Here is a 27,952-nt window from a genome sequence, read left to right as displayed (position 1 = left end):
GACAGATATAAATTTTATTTTTTTTTTCATTTCTTTATGCAGTTAAAACAGGTGGCAAGGAACAGTTTTCACAGTCCATTCTATAGACCACACTATTGTGCAAAGCAAAGGCTGCTTGTTCTCTCTCATTCTCTCTCTTCTCTTCTCTATGTCAGATCAGCACATGCCACTGTAATAAAAATGGTATCATAATAGAAATGTTGTGAATCCTACTTTTTTTGCTTCATATATACTATTTCCATGTCAACAAATTTAAATCAACAGTGAATGCAAAATATACCACTGACTGTGTCAACATTTATACAATGTTTTTCTTATTAAGACATTTGAATTACTGCTTTTGCTTTATGATTATGAGCATTGCTATAATGTGCTTCCTAAAAGTAGAATTGCTAAATCAAAGGGTAAGTGTGCATATTTTTTCATTAGATAGCACAACACTGAACTGAGTTTCTGAAAGTTATGCCAATTTACACTTCTTCCTGAAGTGAAAGAGAACTCAAGACTCAGATCAAAAGGAATCCACATCAAAAGTTATTATTAGTAATTTTTCTAATATTTGCTATCCAAAGCAGTAAAATACTACTTTTCATTTTTTTCAAATTGTGAGACTGAACTATATTTGTATTCAAGCAAAATAAGAGACCTCAAAAATTTCTATTTTATATTAGGAAGTATAAATGTTTAGGTCACATAGTTTAGAGATGGCTGTTGCTAAAGCTGAAGCTCCAATACTTTGGCCACCTGATGTGAAGAGCTGCAATTCACTGGAAAAGACTCTGATGCTGAGAAAAGTTGAAGGCAAGAGGAGAAGCGGGCAGCAGAGGATGAGATGGTTAGCATAACTGACTCAATGGACATGAATTTGAGCAAACTCTGGGAGATAGTGGAGGACAGAGGAGCCTGGCGTGCTGCAGTCCATGGGGTTGTAAAGACTCAGACATGACTTAGCAACTGAATGACAACAAACACTCAAAGAAGCCTTTTTGTAATTCTCCAAAGACTTTAAGGGTTATACAGCAATCAATGATACCTCTGTCTTCCTGGACAAGGAAACAGAGGTTACACAAGAACAGAATGCAAGTTTTAAATTCTGTTTATTGTTCTTTTCACTTTCTTATTGACTACAGATGTTTAGATGGTCATAGCAGTCCATATGGACAATTAGGTACACTAAAGATCCTTCTAACATTGGAACCCCCAGAAAAGAGAGCAGAGATTAACAGATATTGGTTAAGGGATTGGTTTTATATCAGGACTGTAAACATAACACTGAGACTGCAAAGGGCTGAGAAAAAAAGTAGATGTAAGTTAAAACTAAGCAATAAATCAAATTTACTTCAATATCAAAAGGTTAATTATAAACCTCAATATAATAACTTCAAAATTAAGCAATAACTTCATAGTTTATTCTGTTGTGAAACCATGTCCTTACAATTTATGAGGTTTGGCTAGCAGAGTAGTAGTTTTTTTTTTTAAATAATTGACAAAATTTTTATATTAGAAGTGCTCAAATTTCCATTTTTTATTGAGTCCTCAGAAGGTCTGATAACATGAGGCCTCTCATTACCACATTGCAACTATAGATAGGGGCTGGAAACAGAGCTGCTTCCTTTACAAAGGGCAAGGTCCATAGTTTCTAGCTCACTTTATCTTTTCATTTATATTCCCTGCCTATCTTTTGCTCAAGAGAGTAAATCAATCTTGAATTTCCTTACAAATCTACATTACTAGGGGAAAGAAATGAAAACTTATTAATGACTCTGAAGACTGTATCAATTATACTTGAAAGGGATAGCAGATAAATTTATCACTCTTTTACACATTTTGTTTCAGGGAAATGATTTTTTTCTTTAATATTGTTCCATTAAGTTCTTTATGACTAGCTGCCCAAACCCAGGGCCTAATGCCTAAACATTGTGAGTTAACACACCATGTAGGGAATACACAGATTTCCACCGAATTTTCCATGGTCCAGGTGGAAGCACTTATGACAGTGGATGCCAGTGTGATCTGCATTGTAGCTGAGAAACCTAGTCTTTTCATGTATGATCCCCACCAATCCTAGTCCACTTTTCCCTCAGAAAAGTGCATAGTCTGTCTGAAGTCATCCTCAATATTTTCTATCTGTGTGGAGTTACTTCTATCTATTTCAGTGCCCTCTGAGAAGGGTTAGGCTCTTCTACTCTTTTTTAATTTTTTTAAATTATGAGAGCATGATAGCACATTTACAGGAGACTTGGAAAACACACAAAAAGGTCACATATAGTTCCACTATATAATACAATCATTCTTTTAAATTAAGGGTTTTAGTTGGAGTTTCAATATCAAACTCTCAGAAAGTAATAGAATGAATATACAGAGAAGCAGAAGGATATAGTTGACCTAAAAAGCACTGTTAACCATTTCAATGTAATCAAGAATTATACAGTTTTAACACAACAGTAGGATACAAATTCTATTCAAGTTCCCATAGACTGTAAACTAGAATAAACAGGAACATATCCAGGGACAAAACACAGGGTACAAACATTTCATGATTTAAAGGTACTGAAATCACAGAGTCTGCTCTCTAATTACTGTGGAATTACGTTAGAAATCAATATCAAGAGATATGTGAAAATAACTCACATATTTTTGAGTCAATGCAACATTTACCAAGAGAGATTTTTGACCTAGCCATGGAAAGCCTCCAATAAATTAGACTGTAAAAAACATAAGGGGTAATTGCAAAGAAAGCATTTAAATGAGAAATTAGTGTCAAACAGACAATTCAGGAATGACCCAAATCAAATCCCTTATAATTATACAGTGGAAGTGACAAATAGATTTAAGGGATTAGATCTGATAGACCTACTGCTTGAAGATCTATGGACACACACTTGTACCACTGTACAGGAGGCAGTGATGCAAAACCATCCCCAAGAAAAAGAAATGCAAAAAGGCAAAATGCTTGTTTGAGGAGGCCTTATGAACAGCTGAGAAAAACAAGAGAAGTGAAAGGCAAAGGAGAAAAAGAAAGATACATCCATCTGAATGCAGAGTTCCAGAGAACAGCAAGAAGAGATAAAAAAGCCTTCCTAACTGATCAGTGCAAAGAAATAGAGGGAAACAATAGAATGGGAAAGACTAGAGATCTCTTCAAGAAAATCAGAGGTACCAAGGGAACATTTCATGCAAAGATGGGATCAATAAAGGACAGAAATGGTATGGACCTAACAGAAGCAGAAGATATTGAGGAGAGGTGGCAAGAATACACAGAATTGTACAAAAAGATCTTCATGACCCGGATAATCACAATGGTGTGATCACTCACCTACAGTCAGATATTCTGGAGTATGAAGTCAAGTGGTCCTTAGGAAGCATCACTACAAAGCTGGTGGAGGTGACAGAATTCCAGTTGAACTCTTTCAAGTCCCAAAAGATGATGATGTGAAAGTGTTGCACTCAATATGCCAGCAAATTTGGAAAACTCAGCAGTGGCCACAAAACTGGAAAAGGTCAGTTTTCATTCCAGTCCTAGAGAAAGGCAATGCCAAAGAATGCTCAAACTACCACACAACTGCACTCATCTCACATGCTAGTAGAGTAATGCTCAAAATTCTCCAAGCTAGGCTTCAACAGTCCATGAGCCGACAATTTCCAGATGTTCAAGGCAGACTTAGAAAAGGCAGAGGAACCAGAGATCAAATTGCCAATATCTGTTTGATCATCAAAAAAGCAAGAGAGTTCCAGAAAAACATTTACTTCTGTTTCATTGGCTATGCTAAAGACTTTGACTGTGTGGATCACAATAAACTGTGGAAAATTCTTAAAGAGATGGGAATACCAGAGCACCTTACCTGCCTCCTGAGATATCTATATGCAGGTCAAGAAGCAACAGTTCGAACTGGACACGGAACAATGGACTGGTTCCAAATTGGGAAATGAGTACGTCAAGGCTGTATGTTGTCACCCTGCTTATTTAACTTACATGCAGAATACATCATGAGAAACTTTGGGCTGGATGAAGCACAAGCTGGAATCAAAGTTGCCAGGAGAAATATCAATAACCTCAGATACGCAGATGACACCACCCTTATGGCAGAAAGTGAAGAAAAACTAAAAAGCCTCTTCTGAAAGTGAAAGAGGAGAGTGAAAAAGTTGGCTTAGAACTCAATATTCAGAAAACGAAGATCATAGTATCTGGTCCCATCACTTCATGGCAAATAGATGGACAAACAATGGAAACAGTGACAGACTTTATTTTGGGGGGCTCCAAAATCACTGCAGATGGTGACTGCAGCCATGAAATTAAAAGACCCTCGCTCTTTGGATGAAAAGCTATGACACACCTACACAGCCTATGAAAAAGCAGAGAGATTATTTTATCGACAAAGGTCCATATACAGAAAGCCATGGTTTTTCCAGTAGTCATGTATGAATGTGAGAGTTGGAACATAAAGAAAGCTGAGTGCGGAAGAATTGATGCTTTTGAACTGTGGTGTTTTAGAAGACTCTTGAGACTCCCTTGGACAGAAAGGAAATCAAACCATTCAATCCTAAAGGAAATTAGTCTTGAATATTCATTGGAAGGACATGCTGAAGGCTGAAGCTCCAATACTTTGGCCACCTGATGCAAAGAACTGACTCGTTAGGAAAGACCCTGAGGCTGTGAAAGATTGAAAGCAGGAGGAGAAGGAGACAACAGAGGATGAGATGGTTGGATGGCATCACTGACTTGATGGGCATGAGTCTGAGCAAGCTCTGAGCATTGGTGATGGACAAGGAAGCCTGGCGTGCTGTGGTTCATGGGGTCGCAAAGAGTCGGACATAACTGAGCGATTGAACTGAACTAAGAGAAATTAATATTAAAGGTACTTCAAACAAAATCCCATGTATTTAAAAATTAAATGTTCATTTTTAAATGTTGGGTATATCTAAGAAGCCATAAACTAGGACATATTTGTAATAGAATGAAAATGTAAACAGAATTTACCAGGATTTGTTGCACACAGCTAAAGCTGTGCTGTGCTGTGCTTAGTCACTCAGTCATGTCCAACTCTTTGTGACCCCATCGACTGTAGCCCATCAGGCTCTTCTGTCCATGGGGATTCTCCAGGCAAGAATACTGAAGTGTGTTGCCATGCCCTCCTCCAGGGAATCTTCCCAATCCCTGGGAATTGATTTAAGGATCAAACCCAGGTCTCCCGCATTGCAGGTGGATTCTTTACTGACTGAGCCACCAGGGAAGCCAAAGAATACTGGAGTGGGTAGCCTATCTCTTTCAATGCAATTACATACAATATGGAGTCTTGAATAACGTATGAAAACAAATAGTGGTCACTAGAATAAAATTTTGTGAAATTGGAACAAAATCTATATTTTAGTTAATAATACTGTATCATTTGTTAACTTCCTGTTTGTTTGTTTTTTTTTCTTACAACATAGTATTTCTATTATTTCCACAACTGGATTAGATGTTTCAAGTCTTAGTCAAATTTTTTTTAATAACTAAGATAATGAACTTTGTAGACTTTTAGCAGTAATATTAGATGCCAAAATACATGAAACTATATCTTAATTTTGAGTGAATATAAATTAGAAATCAAGTATTCTATTCATACTAACCAAACAAGTAGAATCAAAAGGTTATAAGTTTTAAACTAGCAAAAATTCATAAAATCTAAAATATATATATTATACATTCATATGTATATGTATGCATGTATATTGTTGCTTAGTTGGTAGGTTTTGTCCAACTCTTTGTGATCCCATGGACTGTAGCCCTCCAGGCTCCTCCATCCATGGGATTTTCCAGGAAAGAATACAGGAGTGGGATGCCATTTCCTTCTCCAGGGGATCTTCCCAACCCAGGGATTGAACCCTCGTCTCCTAGATGGATGGATTCAGATGGATTCTTTACTGCTAAGTCACCAGGGAAGTCCCATGTATATGTATACAAAAGCTTTTCTACTATGCTTGATAAAGGATTAAGAAATTACAACAACAAAAAGAAAAGGACAAACTGGAAAACATAAACCTAAATGAAATGGGAACACTGAGTATGAAATAGATAAAGGATAAAGTGAAACAAACTAGATAAAAATAAAAGATCATTGTTTTTAAACAAAAGCCAGTTGTTTTTAAACATGGCTGCTCATTAGAAACACAACTGGACCTCGTAGAAGAACAGCAATACCTGGGCATTTGTATTTTTCAAAAAATTCCAAGATAAATCTGGTATGCATCTAGATTTTAAAAAGTGATTGCAGGTTTTTCTATTAAATGCTAGTTTTAGTGACATAGAATTCTATTATTTTCTATTGACCAATCATGATACAATGGTATTAAGCCAATAATAGTTACATAATCACAAAGTAAAAGCTGTTTATCAGTTTTCACAATCAATAGACAAAAAAACAAAAGATAATTATAATTGCAAACCATACTGTAAACATGATTAACCTAAAAATATGAAATAATTACACATAATTTGGGGAGTTAAGTAGAGTGATCTGCTAAGTGGAAGTGCATACATGCACATTTTCTTATCCACCCAGCCAGTCTATGTCAGGAGAGCTTTTGATTTCTCTATCAAATTTGAAGGAGAGCCATGATGGGTAGAGTATTTTTGCTTGTAGGTTCTTCCCTTTCATCACTTAGAATATATCATGCTATTCCCTTCTGGCTTACAGAGTTTCTATTGAGAAATCAGCTGATAGCCTGATGAGAGTTTCCTTGTACATTATTTGTCATTCTTTCCTTGTTGTTTTTAATATTTTACCTTTGGCTTTAATTTTCAATTACTATATGTCTTGCTAACAGAAGCAGAAGATATTAAGAAGAGATGGCAAGAATACACAGAAGAACTGTACAAAAAAGATCTTCACAACCCAGATAATCATGATGGTGTAATCACTCATCTAGAGCCAGACATCCTGGAAAGTGAAGTCAAGTGGGCCTTAGAAAGCATCATTTTGAACAAAGCTAGTGGAAGTGATGGAATTCCAGTTGAGCTATTTCAAATCCTGAAAGATGATGCTGTGAAAGTGCTGCACTCAATATGCCAGCAAATTTGGAAAACTCAGCAGTGGCCACAGGACTGGAAAAGGTCAGTTTTCATTCCAATCCCAAAGAAAGGCAATGACAAAGAATGCTGAAACTACCGCAAAATTGCACTCATCTCACATGCTAGTAAAGTAATGTTCAAAATTCTCCAAGCCAGGCTTCAGCAATATGTGAATTGCAAACTTCCTGATGTTCAAGCTGCTTTTAGAAAAGGTAGAGGAACCAGAGATCAAATCGCCAACATCCGCTGGATCATGGAAAAAGCAAGAGAGTTCCAGAAAAACATCTATTTCTGCTTTATTGACTATGCCAAAGCCTTTGACTGTGTGGATCACAATAAACTGTGGGAAATTCTGAAAGAGATGGGAATACCAGACCACCTGATCTGCCTCTTGAGAAATGTGTATGCAGGTCAGGAAGCAACAGTTAGAACTGGACATGGAACAACCGACTGGTTCCAAATAGGAAAAGGAGTACGTCAAGGCTATATATTGTCACCCTGCTTATTTAACTTATATGCAGAGTACCTCATGAGAAACGCTGGGCTGGAAGAAACACAAGCTGGAATCAAGATTGCCAGGAGAAATATCAATAACCTCAGATCCACAGATGACACCACCCTTATGGCATAAAGTGAAGAGGAACGAAAGAGTCTCTTGATGAAAATGAAAGAGGAGAGTGAAAAAGCTGGCTTAGAACTCAACATTCAGAAAACTAAGATCATGGCATCTGGTCCCATCACTTCATGGCAAATAGATGGGGAAACAGTGGAAACAGTGTCAGAATTTATTTTCTTGGGCTCCAAAATCACTGCAGATGGTGATTGCAACCATGAAATTAAAAGACGCTTGCTCCTTGGAAGAAAAGCTATGACGAATCTAGACACTGTAGTAAAAAGCAGAGGCATTATTTTACTGACAAATGTCCGTCTAGTCAAAGCCATGGTTTTTCCAATAGTCATGCATGGATGTGAGAGTTGGATCATAAAGAAAGTTGAGTGCTGAAGAATTAATGTTTTCCAACTGTCATGCTGGAGAAGACTCTTGAGAGTCCTTTGGACAGTAAGGAGATCAAACCAGTCAATCCTAAAGGAAAACAACTATGAATATTCATTGGAAGGACTGATGCTGAAGCTGAAGCTCCAATACTCTGGGCACCTGATGTGAAGAGCCGACTCATTAGAAAAAACCCTGATGCTGGGAAAGACTGAATACAGGAGAGAGAATACAGGGGCTACAGAGGATGAGATGGTTGGATGGCATCACTGACTCAATGCACATGAGTTTGAGCAAACTCCAGGAGATGATGAAAGACAGGGGAGCCTGGCGTGCTCCAGTCCATGGGGTCACAAAGACTGAGTGGGACATGACAGAGGAACCAAACAATAACAATGGAGCTTACTGTGTCTCCAATGAAAAGTGAGACGGTAAACTATCACTTTAACAGCTTTGTTCTTGGCCACTGTAATGGGCGTGACATTTAAGGAGATCTGAGAAAATCACACCAGCTGTGCTGGTTGCTGGTTGAAGTCTCAGATGATCCTGAGACTTGTTTCATTGCTGCTCTTGTTTCACTCTGGGAATCTGGAGAAACTGAAAACTAAATTTGTGTCATCCTGCTATAATAGGCAGAGCCTATTCTTTGTATTGGAAAGATAAATTTCAACATGGAATGTCCAACACAGTCTTATTTATGGTACAAACTGATACCTCAGTTGGTAAAGTATCCACCTGCAATGCAGGAGACCCCAGTTTGATTCAGGTCGGGAAGATCCCCTGAAGAAGGGATGGGCTACCCACTCCGGAATTCTTGGGCTTCCCTTGTGGCTCAGCTGGTAAAGGATATACCTGCAATGCAGGAGACCTGGGTTTGATCCCTGGGTTGGGAAGATACCCTGGAGAGGGGAAAGGCTACCCACTCCAGTATTCTCGCCTGGAGAATACCATGGAATGTATGGTCCATGAGGTCGCAAAGAGTCAGACATGACTGAGCGACTCACCTTCACTTTCACTTCATAAAAGAAACCTTGTTTGAGGTGTTTTATTAAGCAAATGGTTTCACTGTTTTCTAATTTTCACATGCTGGTTCCAATAAAGATATTTAATTAATCATGATACACTCTTTGATTTTCTGGGTCATCTTTCATAATTGTGGTATTTTTTTTTGATAGTTCCAAATATTCATGTCTTGCTGCTACTGCTGCTGCTGTTGCTAAGTCGCTTCAGTCGTGTCCAACTCTGTGCTGTGTTTAAATTAAACTACAACTTATCAGATGATGGCCCGCCCTAAGTGGGCTTTAGAGAATGTTAATGTATCTGTGATTTGTGTTATATTTGAAATTATGTTTTTTCCCATTTTAATTGTATTGCTGCCAGTGGTATTTTTTTCTTTAAAAGTCTTCATCCTCTGCACTCTCTGTACCAACAGAGTATTCAAATAAAAGAAATTATGCTTTTTAAAAATTAGACTAAATTAAAACAAAATGCAGTATCTTTATGATGTGATACCACACCTAACAGAAGGAATAAGATGAAAAATGACAGATAAGATGAAGCGTTGGCAAGGATAAGAAATGACTCTCACACAATGACTGTTGGAATTGTAAATTTGTACAACAAATTTGTTGAGTGATGTCTACTAAGATGTCTTATACACAAATCCTCTGACTCTGCAATCCTCTTTCTAAGTATATATGTGTTAGTTGCTCAGTTGTGTTCGAGTCTTTGCAAACCCATGGACTGTAGCCGGCCAGGATCCTCTCTCCACGGGATTCTCCAAGCTAGAATCCTGGAGTGGCTTGCCCTTCTAGGTTTAAGTCCAGTGGAAATATGTCCCTGTGTTCACCAAGGACATGTACATGTACACCACTGTGGCTGGAAAACAGCCACCATGGTCATCAATGGTCACACTGGACGATGAAATTTTGAAATAGTCACACGTGGGATGAATAATCCGAATGACCTACAACCAAACCCAAAATCTGAATGGAGTTCAGAAACTTAACACTGAGAAAAGAAAGACAGAAAAGATATACAGTGTATGATTACATTTATAGAAAATCTAAAAATAGGCAAAATAAACCAATACTGTCAGAAACAAGTAAGGTGTTACCCTGGGGAATTGTGCAGTGGTGTTCAAAATGGGTATGTGGTGGGCTTTTGGGATGATGGTCATGCTCTGCGTCTTGGTCTGAGTGCTAGTTACATGGATGCTTCTAGGCTGTGAAAATTAATTGCTTTGCACAATTATGATCTGCATACTTTTCCATGCGTATGTTATACTTCGATAACATTTTTAAAATTTGATATTAAACACTGTCAAAGAAATATGATGTGATATGATGTGATAAAAATTTGCTTGTCTTACAAATAGCAATACCGTATGGTTTTGATAAAAGAGAAAGTGTTAGTTGCTCAGTCGTGTCTGACTCCCTGTGACACCATGGACTGTAGCCCACCAGGTTCCTCTAATCATGGAATTCTCCAGGCAAGAATGTTGGAGTGGGTAGTCATTCCCTTCACCAGGGGATCTTCTCAACCCAGGGATCAAACCCACGTCTCCTGCATTGCAGGGGAAGTCTTTACCATCTGAGCCAGCAGGGAAGCCTTAGTGTTTGCTATTTGTAAGACAACCAGTGTTTTTTTTCTTTTTGGTGGCTGCTCGACTTGCAGGATATAGGATCTTATTTCCCAGGTAAGGGATTGAACCTGCACACTCGGCACTGAAAGTACAGTCCTAACCTCTGGACTGCCAGTGAATTCCTGACAACCAAATTTTTATTTCAGTACACTATGTCCTCTGAATTTTAGCTTCCTAATTTTAAAAATGGGAAAAATGATATCTACTCCATTCACAGAGTTAATTTGAAAATCAAGTGAGTTAACAGGTATGAAAAAAAGAAACTCTGTAAACTGTGAAAATGCATACACAAGGAAGACATTCTTGTTGTAATAAAGCAAAGAGGGTTTTAATTTTAATTTTTAAATGATTTTTCACTGTTACGGATAACTCTCTTTGGCATATGACAGTAATTGTGTTTTAGATCAAGTTTTAAAAAGCAGGTTTGTCAATTATATAATGGTCTTTAATGTACTCAGATTGTTGCTTTTGTTTCAGAAAACAGAAAATTACATGATAGCTTGTAAATGGCACATTCAATTTCACACATTGAGAATGCCTGAAAAGCAAAAGGTCCACATATAATGCAGGAACTCAAATTTAATGGCATCAAATGATCCATAATTTGATTCGTTCAGCCACATTTCCAGAAATTAATCACTGAGTGTCAGTCTCTTTCTGTCCTTCGTGACTTGGTTTGTCAAAAGAAAACTGCCCTTTTTGCCATATCACTACTAATCGGCATTAGTTGGTTCTTTGGATTTAACATTTCAATTCAGTGCCCAGCATCTGAAAACATTTGAAAAGGTCAGAATGCTATTCCTTTATTCATTTACTCAAGTTTCACAAACATAATGAGCCTCCCAACATGCTTAGAAACACCTTTAGAAATCAATGGAAATTTTGTTAAAGCAAAAATTGGGAGTAAAGATTAGGAGACAAAATTGGAATGAATGACCTGTAGCTTCTTCCTTTCCGACTGATGTTTCTTCTCTAGATCAGAGTTCCCGAAGGATACCACAACTGAACGTTTAGGATGGCTAATTCTTTGTGGCATGGGAACTGCAATCCCGTGCATTGTAAGATGTTCAGCAGCAGCCTTGACTTCTAACCATCCTCCCCCCATGATGAGACAAGCAAAAAGGTCTCCAGCCAGTGCCAAACATCTCCAGGAAGGAAGAGAGGGTTAAAATTTCCTCCAGGTGAGAACAACTGCCCTGGATGGAAATTGCCTAATGCCCTTTCTTCAGATCATCTCCAAGTTGTTGATACCTTGGTACAATTTTCCCAAACTTTCTGCAAACAATTTGGATGTAAGGTGCCCTGCTCAGGTGTGCAAATAACTAGGTCATTTGGCAAACCCATGTTGTCCTGGGCATGAAGTGTCAGTCACTCAATCAAGTTTGACTCTTGTGACCCCATGTGAGCCTGCCAGACTCCTCTGTCTATAGAATTCTCCAGGCAAGAATACTGGAGTGAGTAGCCATTCTCTTCTCCAGGGGATGGTCCCACCCAGGGATCAAACCCAGGTCTCCCACACTGCAGAGAATTCTTTACCATCTGAGCAACCAGGGAATAGTGGGATCACTATCTGCTATGCATATCATTAGGGCATACCTCTACTGAGAGGTTCAGGAGATCAGAGAGGATCAGAGAAGAACTCAAGGGACAAGAGACTATCATTGAGGGAAATTAAAACAATATTGAGCCTCCCAGGGCCCTGGGACGGGCCTGATGATGCCCCTCTGTGTCCATGTATACCTGACGCACGTGGACCTACCCTGCTCACATCCCCTCACACTTACTGGTGCAAGATACCTGGCCTCCAATTGCCAGCAATTGAGATTCTTTGCCTTTTTTTCTGGTCACTGAACCACCTTTTCTTTGGCATTGCCTTTCTTTGGGATTGGAATGAAAACTGCCCTTTTCCAGGCCTGTGGCCACTGCTAAGTTTTCCAAATTTGCTGGCATATTGAGTGCAGCACTTTCACAGCATCATCTTTCAGGATTTGGAATACCTCCACTGGAATTCTATCACCTCCACTAGCTTTGTTCATAGTGATGCTTTCTAAGGCCCACTTGACTTCACATTCCAGGATGTCTGGCTCTAGGTCAGTGATCACACCATCAAGATTATCTGGGTCATGAAGATCTTTTTTGTACAGTTCTTCTGTGTATTCTTGCCATCTTCTTAATGTCTTCTGCTTCTGTTAGGTCCATACCATTTCTGTCCTTTATTGTACCCATCTTTGCATGAAATGTTCCCTTGGTATCTCTGATTTTCCTGAAGAGATCTCTAGTATTTCCCATTCTGTTGTTTTCCTCTATTTCTTTGCATTGATCGCTGAAGAAGGCTTTCTTATCTCTTCTTGCTATTCTTTGGAACTCTGCATGCAGATGTTTATATCTTTCCTTTTCTCCTTTGCTTTTCGCTTCTCTTCTTTTCACAGCTATTTGTAAGGCCTCTCCAGACAGCCATTTTGCTTTTTTGCATTTCTTTTCCATGGGGATGGTCTTGATCCGTGTCTCCTGTACAATGTCACAAACCTTATTCCATAATTCTCCAAGCCAGGCTTCAGCAATACGTGAACCATGAACTTCCTGATGTTCAAGCTGGTTTTAGAAAAGGCAGAGGAACCAGAGATCAAATTGCCAACATCCGCTGGATCATGGAAAAAGCAAGAGAGTTCCAGAAAAACATCTATTTCTGCTCTGTTGACTATGCCAAAGCCTTTGACTGTGTGGATCATAATAAACTGTGGAAAATTCTGAAAGAGATGGGAATACCAGACCACCTGACCTGCCTCTTGAGAAACCTATATGCAGGTCAGGAAGCAACAGTTAGAACTGGACATGGAACAACAGACTGGACTCCTTTTCCAAATAGGAAAAGGAGTACGTCAAGACTGTATATTGTCACCCTGTTTATTTAACTTATATGCAGAGTACATCATGAGAAACGCTGGACTGGAAGAAACACAAGCTGGAATCAAGATTGCCAGGAGAAATATCAATAACCTCAGATATGCAGATGACACCACCCTTATGGCAGAAAGTGAAGAGGAACTAAAAAGGCTCTTGAAAGTGAAAGTGGAGAGTGAAAAAGTTGGCTTAAAGCTCAACATTCAGAAAACGAAGATCATGGCATCTGGTCCCATCACTTCGTGGGAAATAGATGGGGAAACAGTGGAAACAGTGTCAGACTGTATTTTTCTCGGCTCCAAAATCACTGCAGATGATGACTGCAGCCATGAAATTAAAAGACGCTTACTCCTTGCAAGAAAAGTTATGACCAACCTAGATAGCATATTCAAAAGCAGAGACATTACTTTGCCAACAAAGGTTCGTCTAGTCAAGGCTATGGTTTTTCCTGTGGTCATGTATGGATGTGAGAGTTGGACTGTGAAGAAGGCTGAGTACGAAGAATTGATGCTTTTGAACTGTGGTGTTGGAGAAGACTCTTGAGAGTCCCTTGGACTGCAAGGAGATCCAACCAGTCCATTCTGAAGGAGATCAGCCCTGGGATTTCTTTGGAAGGAATGATGCTAAAGCTGAAACTCCAGTACTTTGGCCACCTCATGCGAAGAGTTGACTCATTGGAAAAGACTCTGATGCTGGGAGAGATTGGGGGCAGGAGGAGAAGGGGATGACAGAGGATGAGATGGCTGGATGGTATCACTGACTCGATGGATGTGAGTCTGGGTGAACTCCGGGAATTGGTGATGTACAGGGAGACCTGGCATGCTGTGATTCATGGGGTTGCAAAGAGTCGGACACGACTGAATGACTGATCTGATCTGGTCTGAACCACCTTTAACTCACGAACAAGAGTTGAATGGAAGTGCAGAGAAATCAGTTTTCCTGGGAGCTCAGATCATGAACTCCTCATTGCCATATTCAGACTGATATTGAAGAAAGTAGGGAAAACCATTAGCCCATTCAGGTATGACCTAAATCAAATCCCTTATGATTATACAGTGGAAGTAACAAATAGATTCAAGGGATTAGATCTGACAGAGTTCCTGAAGAACTATGGACAGAGGTTCATGACATTTACAGGAGGTGATGATTAATACCATCCACAAGAAAAAGAAATGCAAAAAGGCAAAATGCTTGTTTCGGGAGGCCTTACAAATAGCTGAGTAAAGAAGAGAAGCTAAAGGCAAAGGATAAAAGGAAAGATATACCCATCTGAATGCAGAGTTCCAAAGAACAGGAAGGAGTGATAAGAAAGCCTTCCTCAGTGATCAATGCAAAAAATACAGGAGAACAATAGAATGGGAAAGACTAGAGATCTCTTCAAGAAAATTAGAGAAACCAAGGGAATATTTCATGCAAAGATGGGCCCAATAAAGGACAGAAACGGTATGGATCTAATAAGCAGAAGATATTAACAGGTGGCAAGAATACACAGAAGAACTATTGAAAAAAATAAAAGATCTTCATAATCCAGATAACCATGATGATGTGATCACTCACCTAGAGCCACACATCCTGGAATACGAAGTCAAGTGGGCCTTAGGAAGCATCATGACAAATAAAGCTAGTGGAGGTGATGGAATTCCAGTTGAGCTATTTCAAGTCCTAAAAGACGATGCTGTGAAAATGCTTCATTCAATATGCCAGCAAATTTGGAAAACAGCAATGGCCACCTGACTTGCCTCTTGAGAAACCTGTATGCAGGTCAGGAAGCAACAGAACTGGACATGGAACAACAGACTGGTTCCAAATAGGAAAAGGAGTACATTAAGGCTGTATATTGTCACCCTGCTTATTTAACTTATATGCAGAGTACATCATGAGAAATGTTGGGCTGGATGAAACACAAGCTGGAGTCAAGATTGCTGGGAGAGATATCAATAACGTCAGACAAGTAGATGACACCACCTTTATGGCAGAAAGCAAAGAGGAACTGAAGAACCTCTTGATGAAAGTGAAGGAGAAGAGGGAAAAAGCTGGCTTAAAACTCCACACTCAAAAAATGAAGATTATGACATCCAGTCCCATCACTTCATGGCAAATAGATGGGGAAATAACAGAAACAGTGTCAGATTTTATTTTCTTGGGCTCCAAAATCACTGCAGATGGTGACTGCAGCCATGAAATTAAAAGATGCTTGCTCCTTGGAAGGAAAGCTGTGAAAAACCTAGACAGCATATTAAAAAGTAGAGATAATACTTTGCCGACAAAGGTCTGTCTAGTCAAAGCCAGTTTTTCTAGAATTGATGCTTTTGAACTGTGGTGTTGGAGAAGACTCTTCAGAGTTCCTTGGACTGCAAGGAGATCAACCAGTCAATCTTAAAGGAAATCAGTCCTGGATTTTCATTGGAAGGACTGATGCTGAAGCTGAAACTCCAATACTTTGGCTACCTCATGCGAAGAGCCGAAACATTGGAAACGACCCTGATGCTGGGAGGGATTGGGGGCAGGAGGAGAAGGAGATGACAGGATGAGATGGCTGGATGGCATCACTGACTCGATGGACATGAGTTTGAGCAAGCTCCGGGAGTCGGTGATGGACAGGGAAGTCTGGTGTCTGCAATTCATGGGATCGCAAAGAGTCAGACACGACTGAGTGACTGAACTGAACTGAACTGGGAGCAGAACCTCATTCTTTATGGTCTAGAGGAGAATCAGTGCATAATGATTCCAGTTCCCCCACCCACAGCACCGAGCTCCCGTTCAGTGTTTCACTTCCCCGTGTTTCACGTCCCCATCAGTGTTTCCTTGGACCACCTCCAAAGACACTACTTGCACTTAAATTCTGTTTGGAGGGCTTGGTTTCTGCGGAAAATCAATCCAAGACTGTCCAGTAGGATACAACTTCTTGCTATCACATTCCAGAATATTCCCAACTTACAAAGCTAACCTTGGAAGAATTAGACTCCTCAGGGCTTCTTCTATTCCAAGTTATTTGATCAGCAATAATACCTTTTCCAGCTTTATGGGGAGCTGCTCAGTAATAACCCTTTTGAGAATGGCAAACAGAGCAATATAAGTAGGTGGTGTTTTCTTCATCTATTTTTTGTCATTACTCATGTAGGCTTAGAATGTTGCATGGTAATTCACAGCTCCATGAACTGTAATTTACTCTTGTAAGGTTATAGTCTAGTAACAAACAACTTACAATGCCTGTTTAAAGAGAAAAAGGATAAAGGTTTCTATAGGACTCTGAACCTCCAAATAAGCCAAGTAAGTAAACCCAGAGAAGGAAATGTACTTGCTTATATTTCTTAAAAACACAGCTCAGTCATATAACCAAGTGATAAAATCCAATGCCTTTTACTTTAAAGTCTGGTTTTAAGAAAATCTCTCTATATTACTCTTTAGCATGTTTTCCTGAAAATTCAATCAGAAATTATTTTATATGATGAATTGAGCCATTAATTACAAATAAATACATTGGAAAACACACATGTGAACTACAAATGTTAAATGGATAACAGACAAGTAGGGAGTATTTATCAACACTGTATGTACATAAGCATTGGTTCACTTAATGATTTTGAAATCAGGTTAAGAATTTTGATGAAATATAAAGCATTTGAAACATTTTTGGAACTCAATACAATGCACAGTCTTTTGAACGTATTATATCAGTTTACTGATTGTTGGGCTGATCAAAGATTGTATTTGTTTTTGCTATTCATCTATAGAATCAATTTTAAAAAGAGGTTTTAAAAGTATAAAAATGACTAAACCCCAAAGAAAAGTTCTATAAGACAAAAGGATACTAGCAACACTCAGAGAAAGAGAAATCCTATCTACAATAGGAGGAGATATTCAACATTGCAATACCCAGAGCAGATTTATAAAAAACAAACAACAACAACATACCCTGCAGAGTAAGAGCAACTGGAAATACACAGAATCAAGTGTGATAAGACTAATCAAATAGGACCAAGGCATGGCAGATTGAATGAATCTACCTGTATCCCCTCTGGGCTTGCCAGTGGCTTACTTTGGCCAATGAAACAGTGTCAACTTCATGCAGTCAGATGCTTTAAAATATGCCTTCATACTTTTAGTTTTTGGAAGGCCACCACTGCTGTGAGAACACACTGGGCTAGCCTGCTGGAAGATCAGAGACCACGAGGAGCAGCGCTGGGTTATTCCAGTTGTCCAGTCTAGACCAGCTAGCCTCCAGACACCCACCCTACCAGCTAAATCAGGATGCTTGAGATTGTTCAGGCAAGATTAGGCAAGCCTGGCCCAGAGCAGAATTGCAGAGCAGACTCAGAGGCTTGATGGAAGTATTGATAATAAAGGTTGTTGTTTTAAATTCACTAACTCTTAAAGTGGTTTGTTACTAAGCAGTATTAAAATATATCTAATATATGAAGCACAGATAATCAACAATCACAGAGTAGAAACCAGGAGGGAAATATTTGTCATGAATGTGGGTTAGCTCTTATATTTTCAGTAAGAAGTTGGACACAAGAGTTAAACATATTAAATAAATGCAGATATCATAGAAAAATTTTGTGATTCCATTGTCAGAGGTGATTTCTCTATTAAGAGATTTGCTAAACAAACATAAAGTTAAAAATTCCAGGGAACAAATACAGAAATGTCATACTTAACAGTTCTCATTAAGAACTGAAGTTAAATCTTGACTGGAATTGTCCATGTTACAGCTGAATTCATGGCCAGATAACCAAAACGTGAAATCTTATTAGCAACCGTTAATTTTATTAAGAAATACTAGTGGACTTCCCTCAGAGAAGGCAATGGCACCCCACTCCAGTACTCTTGCCTGGAAAATCCCATGGACGGAGGAGCCTGGTAGGCTGCAGTCCATGGGGTCGCTAAGAGTCAGACACGACTGAGCGACTTCACTTTCACTTTTCACTTTCATGCATTGGAGAAGGAAATGGCAACCCACTCCAGTGTTCTTGCCTGGAGAATCCCAGGGATGGGGGAGCCTGGTGGGCTGCCGTCTATGGGGTCGCACAGAGTCGGACACGACTGAAGCGACTTAGCAGCAGCAGCAGCAGTGGACTTCCCTGCTGGTACAGTGGATAAGAATCCACCTGCCAATGCAGGGGACAGGAGATTGATCTCCGATCGGGGAAGATCCCACGTGCCACAGAGCAGCTAAACCCAGGCATTGCAACTACTGAAGCCTGCACGCCCTGGAGCCCATGCTCCGAAACAAGAGAAGCCATCACAATGAGAAGCCCACACAGCAACGAGAGAGCAGACCCTTTCTCTGCTGTCCAAAAGCAGAGACAGCCTGCAAGAAGCAACAAAGATCCAGTGCAGCCAAAAATAATTAAAATTTAAAAAAATACTAGTGATGTACATGTGCCATATATGGCACATCACTAGTATGTTTCAGCATGATTTTTAAATTCTATTGGTTTCAAGGACAATTGACACTGCTTTCATAACATTAAAGTTTTGATAATGTCTTAAATAAAACTGCTGCTACTGCTAAGTCGCTTCAGTCGTGTCCGACTCTGTGCGACCCCATAGACGGCAGCCCACCAGGCTTCCCTGTCCCTGGGATTCTCCAGGCAAGAACACTGGAGTGGGTTGCCATTTCCTTCTCCAATGCATGAAAGTGAAAAGTGAAAGTGGAGTCGCTCAGTCGTGTCCGACTCTAGCAACCCCATGGACTGCAGCCCACCAGGCTCCTCCGTCCATGGGATTTTCCAGGCAAGAGTACTGGAGTGGGGTGCTGTTGCCTTTGTTACATGTTAGAATCACCTGAATTTGTTTTTGAATTCCCAATGCCCAGCTGATACCCCAGAGCAAACACACTAGAATCATGGGACCATGACACACGTATCAACATCTTTTCATCTTTTCTCAGGTGATTCCACTGTGCAGCCACGTTTCAGAACCAATGACCAAGTCCTAGATCTTTGCTGTCCAGTTCTATGGCACCTAGTCACAGGCAGCTACTATCAAGGACTATTTGAAACTGTTGTCTGTATTAGGATGAGCTATAAGAGGAAAATACGAACCAGATTTTGAAGATGCAGTATGAAAACAAATGTAAAATAGGCCATTAATAAATTTTTTACATTTATTACATGATGAAATGATAATATTTTGAATATCTGGATAAATAAAAGACATTATTAAAGTTAATTCACCTAGTCTTACTCTTTAAAATGCTACTGGAAAATTTTAAATTTCATATGTAGCTAGAATTTGTGGCTACCACGTCTTTCCATTAGACAGCGCTCACCTCGACTCTCCCACTAAACTAGAATATAAATAATTTTAATATTCATGTGACTTTACAAACTGTTGCTTAATGAAGTATGTGTTTACATTGCAAACTAGATATAATATTCTGTAGGCAGTTCATTTTTAAAGAAATAACCCTCTGTAACCCAGTCCTGGGTTTGCCACACGGTTTTTATCATTGCTTATGCAAAATAATTTGTTGTTGTTTAGTTGCTAAGTCTGGAGAAGGAAATGGCAACCCACTCCAGTGTTCTTGCCTGGAGAATCCCAGGGACCAGGGAGCCCGGTCAGCTGCCATCTATGGGGTCGCACAAAGTCGGACACGACTGAAGCGACTTAGCAGCAGCAGCAGCAGTTGCTAAGTCATGTCCAACTCTTTGTTACCCCATTGGCCGTAGCCCACCAGGCTCCTCTGTTCAAGGGACTTCCTAAGCAAGAATACTGAGTTGCCATTTCCTCCTCCAAGGGATCTTCCTGCCCAAGTATTGAACCTGCGTCTCCTGCGTCTTCTGCACTGGCAGATAGATTCTTTACCACTGAGCCATCACAGGAACCCTGATGGAAAGTTAACTTAGGATTTAAAATTACAAGTATAATTAAAATGTGCAAACTCATCATATTGAGAAGCTATGTGTCAATCAATGACATTTGTCAGTGGGATAAAATATTAAAAGGGAAGAGGAAGGTAGGATCTGAAAAAACAACAGCAAATGTGCCTGCTGGGCATTCTAATAAATTTTGATTTTTGATAATCAAATATTCTTATAATAAGAAATAAGTTCACAGGTGGCTCAGTGGTAAAGAAGCTGCCTACCAATGCAGGAGACTTGTGTTCCATCCTTGGGTTGGTAAGATCCCCTGGAGAAGGAAATGGCAATCCACTCTAGTATTCTTGCTTGGGAAATCCCATGGACAGAGAAGCCTGGTGGGGTACAATCCATGGGGTCGCAAAAGAATTGGACACGACTGTTCGTGACTAAACAACATTGACAACAAGAAATAAGTATACTGCAATTCTCTTTATTGAATAGGCAACACTCAGGATATTAATCAAGTTGAATATTTTTAAAATAATAATTTTTTAAAATCACAGAAAAAAGACGCTGTGTATGAAACTGTAGTGTAGAGCTAATTCTGTTTTCAGCTAATTTTAAACCATTTAATGCCAGCACATTGCTTAAATTTGCAATGCACCATTCCAGGGTTGGTAATTTTTTTTAAAAATTAAAAAATTTGACTCAGCATGTATTTTTTAACTTATTTCACATGTCCTATTATTATCATTATTATTCATCAGATGATAATTAACACCCATGGCTGGAGGCCATTCCTTGCGATTTTATTAAAACTCTTCCTTTTCTAGTATAGAGTTTCCTTTAATCCCAGATTAATTTATTTCCCATTCACTGTGGCAAAGCTCCTGAAATGAATATATTCACAAATTCTTATGATAAAATTTAACATCCTGATTATTTAAAAATGACTAAAATTGCTGTGTATTTTCCCCAAAATCACTTGCTTCTGTCAGTCCTACAGTTGGCTTATTCTCATCCATGGTGGAATCTTTTATTCTCAGCCAAAAGGAAAAAGGAGGTCACATCATGGCAGCAGCTACAGGTAAACATGATGGCCATGTCTGGCCACCCGGTTTATAGTTTCCAACTCAATTATTCCTTGTCATTTTAGGAACACCAATCCCCACCATTTGCTATTGTCATGTTTGTTTTTTATGTATTTTCCTCATAAATCTTCATGAGATCAGGGGAATTTACCTTAGGTTTGTTTTTGTTTTCTGTTTTTAACTCTAAAGTAAATTCCCCTTTAAACAAAACAACAGCTTCGACATGAAAAGAAAGACAATGAAGAAAAGAGGAGCTTTCACCTCTGAATGGCTTGAAGAGGCCTGCCGCACCCTTTCTTATTATACCCTGTAAGCTCTGGAGTGAGTGAGTCAGGGGAATCAGAAGGTTATTTTATTTAATATTCATTACTTTGCTCAAAACGTTTTTAAAAGATACTCCTCTGTTCCACTGGTTTGCATCAAACCAAATTGTGCAAAACTGGGGCTCACAATGGAGGCAGGATGGGAAAGGGAGCCCCCAGCATCAGCCTCTTGAACGAGGTAACAAATAGCTCAATCATCTATGTTCCTCCTGAGGCTCTTGCCACATTCTGCCTTAAATTACAGCTATGGTTACTCACAGGCTATTTGATCAGTTCCCCGAGGTCAGGAATGTTGCCTAGTATGTAATAAATGGCAATATTTGTAGATTAAATGGGATATCTTATCCATTTTTGCATGCTTCTAATAGCTATAGGCTTGTCCCAAAAGGGATTCAATAAACGCACTGATTGAGTGCTATATCACGCACCTACTCTGAGGTTGGGAAGTATTTCCAGTGTAAACACTTTTAAGGTTTCTCTTTCCTAGTAGCCAGTAGAGTTAATTGAACTGGCACTTGAATTGAAATAAAATGCTCAGATGTGAATTCATATCTTTGCTTTGCATGTCTGGTACAGTGATCTTTAGCTAATGACTTATTAGGCATTTATTTGCAAATAATTAAAATCTTCATATGTTATCACCTTTTTAGTGTATCACCTTTTTCGGTATATCACAGCTAGAGAGACCAAAATTTTGTTATCTCTTAAATCAATGTTTAAAATTTAATAATATTACCCAGGGAACTGAGGAAAATCTCACAGGCTCAATAGCCACCTTCTCTCCTTTTTTGGTTTTTACCTTCGGTATTCATTCAAAAGTAATAGTAGTTGCCATTTATTCAGACCCTAACATCTGCTGGGTGCCTTACTCATTTTTATTTAACTTTTCACAACAGTATAAATTAAAGATTATAATATCCACTTTTTAGATTCAGATGATAATTAACTTCCGTTATATTCATAACTACACAAGGTATATTACCCAGGGTTCTTTAGAGAAGCAGAACCAACTAGAGAGAGAGAAAAAGAGAGAGACTCATAAGGAATTGACTCACATGATTGCGGAGGCCAACAAGTCCAAAATCCTCAGGGTGAGCAGGAATGCTGGAGGCCCAGGGAAGAGTTGCAGTTCAAGTCCAGAATTCTTTTTTTTTTTCAAGGGAGTTCAGTGTTTTTCTGTTGTATAAGGCCACCCACATTATGGAATGCAATCTGCTTGACTCAAAGTCCACTGACTTAAATGTCAATCTCACCTGAAAAAAAACAACTTCACATAGACATGCAGACAATATTTGACCAAATATCTGCGTACAGTGGTGGCCTAGCCAAATGGACACATAAAATTAACCATCATACAAGGTAAATATTATGATTCCATGCTACTGCAGGGGAACAAAACTTGCCATCCCAAATGTCTCTTTAGTATGCAGATTTTTTTCAAACTGAAAACAATCAAACCCAAAAGACTCAGGAAGAAACTTTGACCTTCCCCAAAACTGCAACAAATTTTAGTTAGGCACTTTCCTGGTGATCCAGTGGTTAGGACTCCACATTTCCAATGCAAGGGGTTTGGATTTGATACCTGGTTGGGGAACTAAGATCCTACATGATGTTCAATGAAGTAAAAAAAAATTTTTTTTAATTATTTCAGATAAAAGGCATATTCCAGGAATAGCGCTATTACCAGAGACACCAGCCAAAAAAAATATGTGCTAAGGGTGGTAGGGGAATAGAGCTTACAGACTAGAGTCTACTCAGTGTCTTCTTGTCTCTGCGGGGCCTAGAAAACATTTACCAAACATTTGCTTTTCCACCTTCATAAGAATTGTCTTCTTCCCCTCTGAAGTCCCAGCCACAATTGGTAACATCTTTTGTCTTTACACTGAAGATACTTAAGGTGGGGTTTGAGCCATTTTGGTGAGTTACTCAGTTTTTTTGGCTTTCTCCCATGAATACGATATTAAACTTTTGTTTTGATTTTCTCCTGTTACTTTGTCTCAACCTAATTCATGGAAAAAGTAAGAGAGTTCCAGAAAAACATCTATTTGTGCTTTATTGACTATGCCAAAGCCTTTGACTGTGTGGATCACAGTAAACTGTGGAAAATTCTTCAAGAGATGGGAATACCAGATCACCTGATCTGCCTCTTGAGAAATTTGTATGCAGGTCAGGAAGCAACAGTTAAAACTGGACATGGAATAACAGATTGGTTCTAAATAGGAAAAGGAGTACATCAAGGCTGTATATTGTCACCCTGCTTATTTAACTTCTATGCAGAGTACATCATGAGAAACGCTGGACTGGAAGAAGCACAAGCTGGAATCAAGATTGCCAGGAGAAATATCAATAACCTCAGATATGCAGATGAGACCACCCTTATGGCAGAATGTGAAGAGGAACTAAAAAGCCTTTTGATGAAAGTGAAAGTGGAGAGTGAAAAAGTTGGCTTAAAGCTCAACATTCAGAAAACGAAGATCATGGCATCTATTTCATGGGAAATAGATAGGGAAACAGTGGAAACAGTGTCAGACTTTATTTTTCTGGGCTCCAAAATCACTGCAGATGGTGATTGTAGCCATGAAATTAAAAGACGCTTACTCCTTGCAAGGAAAGTTATGACCAACCTAGATAGCATATTCAAAAGCAGAGACATTACTTTGCCAACAAAGGTTCGTCTAGTCAAAGCTATGGTTTTTCCTGTGGTCATGTATGGATGTGAGAGTTGGACTGTGAAGAAGGCTGAGCACCAAAGAATTGATGCTTTTGAACTGTGGTGTTGGAGAAGACTCTTGAGAGTCCCTTGGACTGCAAGGAGATCCAACCAGTCCATTCTGAAGGAGATCAGCCCTGGGATTTCTTTGGAAGGACTGATGCTAAAGCTGAAACTCCAGTACTTTGGCCACTTCATGCGAAGAGTTGACTCATTGGAAAAGACTCTGATGCTGGGAGGGATTGGGGGCAGGAGGAGAAGGGGATGACAGAGGATGAGATGGCTGGATGGCATCATTGACTCGATGGACATGACTCTCAGTGAACTCTGGGAGTTGGTGATGGACAGGGAGGCCTGGCATGCTGTGATTCATGGGGTTGCAAAGAGTCGGACACAACTGAGTGACTGAAGTGAACTGAATTCTTAGACCAGCCATAAGACAGGTAGAGTGAAATTTCTTCCTCCCTGACATAACCAACAAATACAGTAAGCACTGAACAATTGCACAACATCCAACAGTTTACTATGGAGGATCTGGAGTTTATAAAAGAACTTTTTGTTTTCCAAAATCCATTTATTTTTCATTTTGTGTACTATCTCCCAAATTAATGTTGCTATTGTTTTTCAATTAAGAAGAAGTATATTCTCCCAAGGCCAAATTCATTTTAAAAGAAGTATTGGGTTGGCCAAAAATTTTGTTCGGGATTTTCTATCACATCTTACGAAAAACCCAAATGAACTTTTTGGCCAACCCATATTTAGGGTTTGTAGCTGTATATTTTGGCAACCCACTCCAGTACTCTTGCCTGGAAAATCAAAGGAGCCTGGTAGGCTACAGTCCATGGGGTCGCTCGGAGTCGGAGACAACTGAGCGACTTCACTTTCACTTTCTTGCATTGGAGAAGGAAATGGCAACCCACTCCAGTATTCTTGCCTGGAGAATCAAAGGGATGGGGGAGCCTGGTGGGCTGCCGTCTATGGGGTGGCACAGAGTCGGACACGACTAAAGCGACCTAGCAGCAGCAGCAGCTGTATATTTTAGAGGTCTAATTTATCCACTAATAAATATCTACCAAGGTTGATGATCAAGTCTAATGAAGTAGGCATCGTCATGAGAAATAGAGAGCTATTTCTCAAACGAGCAGTGACAAAAACTAGGCTGTGACAGAACAAACAGTGACAAAATCTAGGGAATTCTCTCTTTCACAATCTCTGAAAACTTGTCCATGCATTCCCTGAGGCCAACACTTGAATTCAGGACCCTACTACTTCAATAGAATTTCCTTTCTGGTCTTCACTTTATGTTCCAAAATTCGGCATTAATCAGACCCCGACACCACCGGACCCTTCTCCCCGACATCTCTAGTAGTTACCAATCGTCTACTGAAAAAAGCCGAAAATTTGAAGTGAAGCATCAACAGTCTTTTCCAAAGGAGCATCAATTACCTTTCTAGCCACCGTTTTTGCCCTTCACTATGAACAAGACTGGGAGGGATTGGGGGCAGGAGGAGAAGGGGACAACAGAGGATGAGATGGCTGGATGGCATCACTGACTTGATGGACGTGAGTCTCAGTGAACTCCGGGAGGTGGTGATGAACAGGGAGGCCTAGCCAGTGCTGCGATTCATGGGGTCGCAAAGAGTAGGACACGACTGAGCGACTGACCTGATCTGATCTGATCTGATGAACAAGACATTCAGGTTTAATTTTGGCCCCAAGAAAAGTTCATGTATTATTTGATTTTGTGTGTATGTGTGTGTGTGATTTCTGCCTTTGCCTTGACCCAGGTGATCTTATCTTCTGACTCCATCTCTTTCCCCTTTAGGCTTCTCAAAGTTTTCTCAAGACCCCAGCCAGAGGGAACTCTCATTCCCCAAATTGCTTAACAGTGTCGTTAAGGTTTGCAGGTTCAGGTACTGGGTAATACTCTGGCCACCTGAGGCGAAGAACTGACTCATTTGAAAAGACCCTGATGCTGGGAAAGACTGAGGGCAGGAGGAGAAGGGGACGACAGAGGATGAGATGGTTAGATGGCATCACTGACTCAATGGACATGGGTTTGGGTGGACTCTGGGAGTTGGTGATGGACAGGGAGGCCTGGCGTGCTGCGGTTCATGGGGTCGCAAAGAGTCAGACACGACTGAGCCACTGAACTGAACTTAATCTCTATTTATGCGCTTTTCTCATCTGGTCAAAGAGAGGGCTTGAACCAGTGTCCGAAAAGGAATCCCAAAGCCAAATGCAATAGGTTCCCCATGACCTGAGTATGTCCCGCGTTCTGCACGAAGGCTCTACTACCAATGTAGGTGCTCAATAAATATCTAACACCTTAATTGACAAATGACACCGAGTAAAAGACTGCAACCTCTGGGATAAGGGCGAACTTGCCTCTCCGTGAAGGGTGCCTTTTGGCGCTCGTCCACCGGCCTAGGTTTCACTGGTCCAGGGTCAGCGCCCGCCGCCACCAGGGCAGGGGCAGGCAGGGCAGTGCGCATGCCCGGTATCCAGGGGCGCCTCGGAGCGCGAGGACCGCTCGGCCCCGCCCCCGGCGCTCGGGCGCGCGCACTTCTCGGACCCGCCCCCCGCGCTCGGGCGCGCGCGCGGCCCCGCGGAGCGTACCCTGCGTGCGGGTCCCCGCCGAGCCCGCCGGGCGCCGCATCCCCGAGAGCCCTGGTCGGGGCCTGAGCAGCGGCCCCCGCCCCGGGCGGCGAGCGGAGTGCGGTGTGCGGTGCGCACGGCGGCGCCGCCTGCGGAGACGGGACCGGAGCGCGGTGAGTGAGGGCGGAGGCGGGCGGGCGCCTCCGCGCGTGCGCAGCGCCGGGCCGCCGAGCTGGGGCGCGCGCCCGACCGCGGGCCGCAGGGGCAGAGCGCGGTGGGTCGGGGCCGGGCTGCGGGCGCGGCGCGGGGCGTGGGGGCCGCGGCTGGCGGTGTAGGGGGCACCGGCTCTGGGGGCGCGGGCCGCGCAGGCGGCTTCCGGACGGGCTCCCCGGAACGGCGCCGGTCCCTTGCTGGTCCCGGCGTCCGGCCCGGGGCAGGGCCCGCTGCAGCCCGGGATCCCGGGGAGGGCCGAGGCGAGCCCCCCCAGGGCCCTGCCGGCCGCTCGGGCGCCCGTCGCGAACGCGACCCCGGGAGGCGGCCGCGGTCCGGGAGGGGCCGGCGGGCCGTCGGGCAGGTGGCGGCCGCGCCCCCCGCCTGGGAGCCGAGGGCTGAGCGCGAGCAAAGTTCCCCGGAGTGACTGTCCCGGGGCGCCGGGGGTCCCGGTGGCCGACACCCGCCCTCGGCCTCCCCGGGGGCTGCGGGGCCCAGGCGAACGCTGCTGGGCTTCTGCGAGTTCGGTTTTCTTGTGGTCCTGCAGCTCGTCCTCCAAGTTCTGAGCGGTGTTCACGGCCCATTCGCTCTTGAGATAGATGTGCAGGTTTGGTGTTTTGT

At 41.2% G+C, this 27,952-nt stretch overlaps 2 protein-coding genes across 4 annotated transcripts in view; one reads left to right on the top strand and one right to left on the bottom strand.

Moving 5' to 3' along the window:
* On the bottom strand, positions 1–27,915 carry LOC147361280 (uncharacterized). The gene is made up of 4 exons (XM_086335213.1): positions 26,912–27,915; positions 22,869–23,066; positions 3,317–3,519; positions 1–169 (listed from the first exon to the last, which is right to left on the bottom strand). Exons 1-2 carry the CDS (start codon positions 27,913–27,915, stop codon positions 23,063–23,065), a joined length of 1,008 nt encoding a protein of 335 aa, XP_086191339.1. The 3' UTR covers positions 1–169; positions 3,317–3,519; positions 22,869–23,062.
* BTBD3 (BTB domain containing 3) overlaps positions 27,154–27,952 on the top strand; it is a 33,203-nt gene continuing 32,404 nt past the window's right edge. The window contains exon 1 of one of the 3 annotated variants that reach the window (XM_086335040.1): positions 27,154–27,294. The gene's annotated coding sequence lies outside the window, so the exon portion shown is untranslated. The remainder of the gene's footprint in view (positions 27,295–27,952) is intronic. The other 2 variants (XM_086335042.1, XM_086335043.1) reach the window with 2 other exon arrangements.

Source organism: Bos grunniens, chromosome 13 (genome assembly GCF_055505025.1).
Source record: "Bos grunniens cultivar Pamir isolate PY7600 chromosome 13, Bosgru_T2T1.0, whole genome shotgun sequence".
Classification (NCBI taxonomy): Eukaryota; Metazoa; Chordata; class Mammalia; order Artiodactyla; family Bovidae; genus Bos; species Bos grunniens.
Note: the sequence above shows the minus strand (reverse complement) of the source record. Positions and strands in the feature narration are given on the sequence as shown.

Coding starts and splice junctions, on each gene's coding strand:
- LOC147361280 (XM_086335213.1), bottom strand. CDS start 27,915: ATGGGCCGTGAACACCGCTCAGAACTTGGAGGACGAGCTGCAGGACCA.